At 46.7% G+C, this 9,316-nt stretch overlaps 1 protein-coding gene across 1 annotated transcript in view; it reads left to right on the plus strand.

Annotated features, from left to right (window-relative positions):
- Positions 1 to 8,072, plus strand: part of LOC309808893 (forkhead-associated domain-containing protein 1-like) — a gene marked incomplete at both ends in the record, with an annotated part of 407,547 nt that extends 399,475 nt beyond the window's left edge. Inside the window, one exon of the mRNA XM_082629465.1 lies at positions 7,956 to 8,072. Within this exon, the coding sequence (XP_082485591.1) occupies positions 7,956 to 8,072 (117 nt within the window). The remainder of the gene's footprint in view (positions 1 to 7,955) is intronic.
- Positions 8,073 to 9,316: the final 1,244 nt, after the last annotated feature.

Below are 9,316 nucleotides of genomic sequence, written 5' to 3' on the forward strand. Positions count from 1 at the left end.
AGGCAGACTTAGGTTTAGACTCTTGTTCTGCCATTTACTGTGTGGCTTCAGGCAGCTTTTTTTTTTAACATCTTTATTGGAGTATAATTGCTTTACAGTGTGGTGTTCGTTTCTGCTGTATAACAAAGTGAATCAGCTATATGCATATGTATATCCTCACATCCCTCCCTCTTGTGTCTCCCTCACACCCTCCTTATCCCACCCCTCTAGATGGTCGCAAAGCACTGAGCTGATCTCCCTGTGCCATGCAGCTGCTTCCCACTAGCTATCTGTTTTACATTTGGTAGTGTATATATGTCCATGCCACTCTCTCACTTCGTCCCAGCTTACCCTTCCCCCTCCTCATGTCCTCAAGTCCATTCTCTACATCTGTGTCTTTATTCCTGGCCTGCCCCTAGGTTCATCACAACATTTTTTTTTTTTAGATTCTATAGATATATGTCAGCTTAACCTCTCTGAGACTCATAGTCTAGCTTGCCTCTATTTTTTTAAACTTTCTTTTTTTTTAAGTTAATTTTTATTTTATATTGGAGTATAGTTGATTTACAGTGTTGTGTTAGTTTCAGGTGTACAGCAAAGTGATTCAGTTATACATACACATATATCTATTCTTTTTCAGATTCTTTTCCCATATAAGTTATTACAGAATATTGAGTAGAGTTCCCTGTGCTATACAGTAGGTCCTTGTTGATTATATATTTTATATATAATAGTGTGTATATGTTAAACCCAAACTCCTAATTTATCCCTCCCCACCACATTTCCACTTTGGTAACCATAAGTTTGTTTTCAAAGTTTGTGAGTCTCTTTCTGTTTTGTAACTAAGCTCATTTGTATCATTTTTTTTAGATTCCACATATAAGTGATATAATATGATATTTGTCTTTGTCTGACTTACTTCACATAGTATGATAGTCTCTAGGTCCATCCATGTTGCTGCAAATGGCATTACTTCACTCTTTTTTATGGCTGAGTAGTATTCCACTGTATATTTGTACCACATCTTCTTTATCCACTCCTCCATCGACATTTACGCTGCTTCCATGTCCTGGCTGTTGTGAACAGTGCTTTCTGAGACTCATAGTCTAGCTCGTCTGTATTTTTTTAACTTTTGATAATTCGTGTATTTTATCATGTTCTTTCTATCCAGATAACTCTTTTTTCTACCAGTTTTATTGAGACATAATTGACACACAGCACTGTACTGAGCTTAAGGGTGTCCAGCATCATGATCTGACTTCCCTGCCTCCTGCAATGATGACCACAATCAGTTGAGTGAACAGCCCGAGTGTTTTTAAAGGCGGCGCTTGTGATTTTCATTGTTCTGCCAGGTGCCAGGGATACACCGAGGAATAAGCTCTCTGAGAATAAAGATTTGGGTTTGCTATTCTGAGTAGCCAGAATAGTACTCCAGTCTTTCTGACTTGGGGCTGTGTATTGGTACACGCATGCTTGCGTGTATCTGTGTACATGTGAGTATGTGCTGTGTGTTTGCATGTGTGTGTATTTGCATGTGCATGTTTGTTGCCTGCATGAGCTCTAAGGAGGCCAAGGTCATAGAAGGGTGCCCTTCTCCTCAACCAGGAGGTGATGGTCAGATAGTTCCTTGCAGAAGCCTGCCCTCCATCCTGCGAACCTTCCAGGCAATAGGTTTCCAGACAGCAGGCTCTCTGGCTTAGAGCCCCAGAAATGAAAAGTGGCTGTCCTGCTCTGAGGGAGCCTGGATGCGGTGTTTCCAGTGCTCACTGCTGTGAATTAAACATCACAGGCCTTAGTCTGCATGTGTCATCGGGCTGCCTCAGGCAGAGGACAGTTTCCTTTCACACCAAGCAATGCCAGGGAGAGCTGGGCCAGTGACAGAGTTGTGACTTTCCCTTTGATGTGCCCTCTGGAGAGCTCACCCCTCCCCGAAATGCCGCCCCCGCCCCCCGGGCTTGGCAGACTAGGCCCCAAAGCAGAGACACCAGACCACAGAATGGGACAGAGAAGGGCCCAAAAAAAGCCATTGTCATGTACTGAAAACCTGAGGATTTACATAATCAGGCTTCACATGCATTATTCATGGGCTGCCTCATTCATACACAGTGCAAGGGACAGGCCAGCCTGTTTGTCAGGAAGAAAACAATAATACATTTTAAAGTTTTGCTGGATCCTAAAGGGCACTTGTATATATCTGTCTTGGCATCCGTTCCTTCCAGGGAGTATATCTTCGTTGTCTTTAAGCAGAAATGAACAGAAAGTAGAATTCCTCTTTTCTAAGTTTTACACTTAGTATTTTCACAAGGAGCCTTAGTTTTTTAGCCTCCTGTATGAAACTTTTAAACTCTTCACCCGTTCACAGAGGTGGCAGTGTTGAAGCACTGAGATGAAATTACACATCTTTAGCCTCAGAATTGCCCCCCCAAAAAAATGGAGTTTGTAGTTTTAATGTTTGACCATCTCTTCACCAAGCAGACCTTTCAAGAATCAAAAGTCCTATTTCCACACTAATATCTCTGGCTGTGAAAATGAGACTTGGTATAAGATGCTGGGCCTTCACAGCGAACTGGGTCTGTGGCTCTGTCCATGTGGCAGAGGGACGGGAACCGCGGCCCAGGCCGTGCTCACTCGAATCCACTTCCCACATCACTCGAGAAGCCGGCAGTGTCTCTCAGAGTTCAGAGGCCAGATTTGGAGTCAAACAAATAGGGGTCAAGCCCCACCGCTGCCCCGAATGACCCTGAGTAAGTGGCTTGACCTCTGTATCCCAGGTTCCTCAACAAAAGCAACCAAAACTGTTAGCAAGGGGCCTACTCCGTGGGGCAGCGGGAGGGTTAAATGGCAAAATGCCTGCAGTGCCTGGCACATCACAAGCCCCGTTTCTAAGGGGGAGGAATAGGCAGCTCATGGATGGGTGGGGATTCCTCTATTTCTTTCAGGGAGCTTCCTGCCAGCTGACGCCTTCCCCGGTCCTCCCAAAGCCGCCAGCTCTTATGGGACGCGCTCTTCTCTTTGGTGAATACGACTAGGCCACGGCCAAGAAAGGACCCAGATACCTTTTGTGAAAGGGCTAAGGCTGGGATTTTCAAGAGGAAATTTTTAAATGCACAGAAGTTGCCACTTGGGAAGCACGCAAGCCCTTTCTTAGGGCTTGAAGTGGAAGAAAGGCTGAAGGGCACCGGCTGCTTCTGACAGGAGAAGCCGCTCAGCTCTCCTGCCAATCAAATCTCCAGCCAATCAAGTCCTGGCTAGGGGGCGTGACCACCGCTTTGCCTTGTGGTCTCAGCCAGGAAAAGCCCCTAACCTTCCCTCTGCTTAATTAGCTCAGATCCCTCTTCTTTAAGACGAGAATAAAAATGGCACCTAGCTCATAGCCTTCCCAATGGGAGCTTGTATACAAAAGCCTTAGCACATAGGACCACAAAGCATTCACCCTCTCCTACCATCGTCATTATCCTCACTATTCTCTTTAACTCACTATCTTCCAAGATTTCCTTGGGCCCAGGTATTCTCAAGATTCTGGCTTCCTCCGTGCCACTTGTGTGTTTTGTTTGTTTGTTTGTTTTTGCGGTACGCAGGCCTCTCACTGTTGTGGCCTCTCCCGTTGTGGAGCACAGGCTCCAGACGCGCAGGCTCAGCGGCCATGGCTCACGGGCCCAGCCGCTCCGCGGCATGTGGGATCCTCCTTGACCGGGACACGAACCCGTGTGCCCTGCGTCGGCAGGCGGACTCTCAACCTCTGCGCCACCAGGGAAGCCCCACAATTGGTAGATGTTGTGTAGGAGGAGCGTGGGATGGGAGGGGCTTGGGGTGGTACTCTTCCACCCACAATGATGAAGTAGAACCATGTGGCCAGGCCTATGCAGCATACGGATAGAAGAAGGCTAAAGAAGAAGACCCTCCCGCACCCCCTTCATCACATCCCAGTGTGTTCAGTAAAGTTCAGGAAAAGCAGGTGCACAGGGGCCAGGCTCTGCCCTTCAGTGCCCAGTTGCCCACTGACGGAACTTAATCCAGGAAGGAATTTTGCAGCAATGTTCAAACTGGGGTTCCCTGGAGCCTTTGGGTGCCATGGAAAGGTGTGACTCTCAAAGCACACACACCTTTCTCCCGCCAGAGAAGCTCTCCATTATCTTATACCCCAAGTTCCTCATGGGATTTTGCTTGGATAAACGGTTCTGCAAAAAAAAAAGGCGGGGGATGGGGTGGGAGAGAAGAAGGCTGTTGGTTTAAAACTAACCCCTGCTTTATAATATCTGGGAATTTGGATAGTGATTGTCTCAACTGAGTTTGTGATAAATACTGAGTGGCTGCAGGCTCGAGGTCTTCTCCACGGAAAATGCCTGGAGGGCAACTGTCAGTTCAATACGGGCCCATCAGCCTTCACAGACAGTCCTCTGAGGGTAGAGTTAGCATCCTTCTGGGAGAATGGAAGAGTCTTGTAAGCACCTATGCCCTGTCCCAAAAGACAGCCTTATTTCCTCCCTGAGTTTTGTGACTACCCGGTAGGGTTGCCAGATTTAGGGGAAAACAAACAAACCAAAAACACGATGCCCAGTTAAATTTTAATTTCAGATAAACAACAAAAGCTATTCAGTATAAATGTCCTAAATATTACACGGGGCATATTCACACTCACAAATTTGTTGGCTTCATTCTGGAATTCAGATTTAACTGGGCATCCTGTATTTTATCTGGCAACCCCTCCAACATTTACTGAGCACCAACTAGACACCAAGCAGGGAGGTTCTGAACCAGGTGTCGCAAGATGGCAGCCCACAGATATATTCCATTTGGCTCATGGGATTTTTTTTGAAGTTACATTTCAAAATAGGGCAGTTTCCTGGAATACTCTGGATTTCCAGCTTCTCTGGGAAACTTGGAAGATCTGGCGACCCTAGGCCCACAGACCCACAAGCCACCATCACAAGCCTCCATCTTCCAGGCCCCTTAGAAAGGCCCTGGGCTCATGTGTTTGCTGCTGTCCACCACCACCCCAGCTCACTTCACCCACTTCTTTTCCTTTCCTGGCCGCTGTAGGAATCAGGTTGGCGACCCCAGTGGATGCTCAGGGCTCTAGGAGAACGTCTCCTTCCTGACACCACTGCACATTCACCTGCGGAGTGTCAGTCTGCAAGGGAGACCCCAGTTCCCTCTCACTTTTGTGTCTCCAGTGCCTAGGGGATGCTCTTTCTTTGATGAGCTGCCCCTGAGGTGCAGGGTCTTGAGCAGATCAGGGTCAGCAATAGTAATCAAACCCCAGGGGAGCGGCAAGCTCCAGGTTTTCAGTGATGCTGGCTTCCCAACAGGCCCCTGTAGTCCCTGCCAGGGAGGTTAGCCACTGGAGCTTTCAACATTTCCACTGGGTGGAAAGCCACTGGACATCTACAGCCTCTTCCACTGATCTAGGAGGCTCTGCTTCCAGCTAAAGCAGATCTGTCCTCCAAGAAGAATACAGTATCCTTCATAGCCTTCTTGGTTGACCACCTCCTTCTCTGCTGGAATCTGGAACAGAGATTCCCTAAAAGGTGCAGCAGGACAGTGTAGCGTTGCCCCAAAGCCACACCCCCTTCTGCAGACCTCTATCCTCACCTCCTCACCTAGGAAGGCTCAACATTCCATCCAAATGGGTAGCATCTGAAAGTTGAGAAAAATCCATTTTTCTCTGATGCAAAAGGCAAAGAAGAACATACGCTAAATTTTGTCAATATTCTTTCTGTGTTAAAGAGACGAATGTTTGGAGAGCTGATGAAGAACTCAAAGATGCAGAACTCACATTTCCAGGTGAGCCAGAAGAGAGAAGAGAGAAAACCCTAGAACGTCAGCAGGAAGCCCAGTTGACAGTTATCCCACATCTATTATGTACTGAGCATTTGGCATGTGCCGGGCACAGAGCCAAACACTCGACGTGCAGTATCTCTTTTAAGCTTCACAACAACCCTATGGGGTGGGTGTTGTTATTATACCCAATTTACAGATGAGGTGTCTGAGGCTCAGAGACTTTCTTTGTCCAGAGCCACACAGCTCAGTAGGAGAGCTGGGAATCAGTGCAGATCTGACACCCAGGTGAGTGCTAGCTTTTCCTCCTTTAGGTTAGAAACCTCCAGGTAATAAACCTGATACATTTCCAGTGGCATTTCTCTGAAATTTCAAGGAAGCATCCTCTAGAATTCTCTTCAAAGTTGAGAATTAAGACTATGAAATCTTGAACATGTTGAAACATTGCCATTGACAAATCAGCCCTGGAACTGGAATTAAGCCAGTCCACGTTCCCACTTTGCAGACAGTAGAGGCGAGCTCTCAGGAAGCTAGAAAGCCAAACACATTTTGGTTGAATATGAGAGAGGAGACATTCAAGTTTGATAAAAGGCCACAGTCATGCTGAGGCAACCAAATTATCATGGGAAGAAACGAAGATATTCTAGGTGAGGGATATATTTGAAAAATAGAAGCTTCTCAACCAGCATCCTTGTGCAAAGACCAGAAGGTGGTTACTCCCCAGAGCAGGATGTTAAGAGGATAGAGAGCATCCTGAGGGCCCCACTTGATCTGAGACGTTTGCCACCCTGCAAAGTGGAAACGACTGGAAGTTTGTTACTTATTCACTCACATATATGACTGAGCTGGGAGGAGGCAGAAACTGCCCTACATCTAGGTTTTGTCTGAGGACCACCTGCGGATGTGAAATGGCAGAGGAGATATTGGGATGGGCCCCGGATGTTGTGGGAACATTGTGCTTCTCTGAGATGTGAGACCCCCTGGAACTTCACGCTGCCTCTGGCTTTAACAGAAGCGGGGCAGATGGTGCTTCGGCTAAGAGCAAAGAGCCAACTTCCCATTCTCCCTGCCCTCCAGCCTGAGCTTAGAAGTTTGGTGTTTAAGATCTCCTCAGTACAGAAAGGTTTCCTCCAGGTTCCTTGCCAAGTGTAACTTGGGCGACTCCTTCCCCAAGAGTGGGCCTTGGGCTTCCCTGGTGGCGCAGTGTTTGAGAGTCCGCCTGCCGATGCAGGGGACACGGGTTCATGCCCCAGTCTGGGAAGATCCCACATGCCGCGGAGCGGCTGGGCCTGTGAGCCATGGCCGCTGAGCCTGCACGTCCGGAGCCTGTGCTCCGCAACGGGAGAGGCCACAACACTGAGAGGCCCGTGTACCGCAAAAAAAAAAAGGGGGTGGAGGGGGCTTTTTTAAGGATATAGGGGTGAGTGCCTCATAAAAACTGGGAGCTGAAAGAGAGACTGGCCTCGAAATAGAACTGGTAAGCCATCAGATCTCAGGCATCATCTCTTTTACACACACACAAGCGTGCGCACACGCACACACAGGCCGTATCTCCTCTCTGTGTCTCTGTGTGTCTCCCCTGATCTCTGCTCTCTCCAGTCATGTGACAGGAAGGAATGACCTCATGGTCCCCCAGTTCAAAGGACCAGCCCAGGAAGCAAGTAGCATCTTAGAACCCATAACCCAAATCCTGGGAGTGACCATCTTAAAAGCCCAGCCTGTGCCAAGTGCCCGATCAGCTATGACCAGGGACAGAGTCACACACATGGCTGCCTGGATCCAGGAGTAGTGCTCAGAAAAGGATTAGACAGACCCCCTAGAGTATGCTGCATTTTACCCTCCTAAGACATCAGAGACATAAGGCATTCAGTTCAGTAACAGCTTTTCGAGAGAAAGTCCATCCCAATGAAATTGCCTATCATCAGAAACTCCTGGTTCAAAAAAAGATGCAAATGTCAGAAGAAAACGTTATCTGTGTATCTGGAAGAGTGTACACCAAAATGTGAATAAGGTTACCTGTGGGTAGTGTGATAATGGTGGATCATTTTACCTTCGTTTTGCTCACGTCTATGTGTATATATAAATATTTTTTACAACAAAGATTTTATTTTCAGTAAAAAAAAATGCCATTTGAGAAATATTTGGGGATCTCCCTACAATTATAGAGTTTGGGCATTTGTTGCTCTTGCTTGTTGTAGGTTGGAGCCAGAAAAGGCACCCCAAAGATGGACCAAGGAAGGGAGATGCTGAAGAGAGAAATGTCCAGCAAATCCAGCCAGAGCCTTCTGTTTTCTAAACCTGGTGGAAGGAACTAGAAACGTCGTCCCGCTGGGCCTCGCGTGATCCTCCGTGAGTCAGTGTAACTCTTCTGCGTCCAACTACTAAGATGCTTTGTTAGGACATTAAAGGTTGTTACCCTAGTGTGTTGCTTCCTAGACTGGTATTTTGCACAATACTGTATTTTGGAGTGTGTGAGGGGAGGGGTTCTTTTCACAGATATTATGAATGTAAACATACACAGGCATATGAAGAATAAGTTTGAAATTCAGACTCCTAGGCCTGGTAGATACAATTATGTGTTTGGGTAGTGACAAACCCAAATGTCACACCTCCAAGGAGCTCTGAGAAGCCCGCAGTTGAGAAAACCCAGGGCGTGTACTGGGGCCACAGGACAGAATGGTAACCTCAGGGCTGTTGGGGCCATGGTATAGTGCATTTATATCTGAATTGATTATAATAAATGTGAACAGCAACCAGTTTTATCGCTTCCATAACAGTGAGTCATGTTTATATGGCGCTCTGCGGTGTTCAAAACACTTCTCGTCTAATCCTCTCTCAAGCCCTGGGAGGTAAATAGCATTATGTTCCCCATTTTACAAAGGAGGAAGCTGAGGCCCAGAGAGGTTAAATGGCCCGTCTAAAGTCACACAGCTAGTAAATTCAAGAATTGGGTCTGGAACCCAGGTTTCTTACCTCCATCTCACGCTGCCCATTCTGCCGCACCAAGACAGCCCAGTAGGTCAAGTCCCAGGCCATCAGGACAGACCAAGTATCCAGTCATCAAAGAACACACACTGCCCAGGTGGACACACCCCTTTCCCGTGGTGTTTGAAGAGACCCTCATTTTTGCCTTCTCTCCAGCCATCTGTTCTCTCCCTGCCTTTCTTATACGGCCAGAGACCACCAAATAAAACAGGAAGAAGAGCCAGAAGACATGAATATCATTTATTTTTTATTTTTAAAAAGGCACAATAAAAGTATTTTGATATTTTAAAACCAAATGCATTCTTTATACTGATTAAAACTAGAAGGAAATGGGAAAAATGATTGGCATAATCTTCCACTAAAGGTACTTCTTACACAGTGAGAAGGGGGAGCATCACCTGACCTTAAAAATAATCTTGAAAATCCCAGCAGTTTTCCATAAAGAACATATTACTTATACTGTACCATATCCCCAAAATCCAAAACAGCAATCTCCAGCACCAGAAAAGATCACTTGGTCAGGCAGTAGTTAAGTAGCTGGCTCATGTTTGGAAGCCAAATTGTGTGGGAAAAA

This window comes from Mesoplodon mirus (genome assembly GCF_964341445.2).
Source record: "Mesoplodon mirus genome assembly, chromosome: 7".
NCBI classification, from domain to species: Eukaryota; Metazoa; Chordata; class Mammalia; order Artiodactyla; family Ziphiidae; genus Mesoplodon; species Mesoplodon mirus.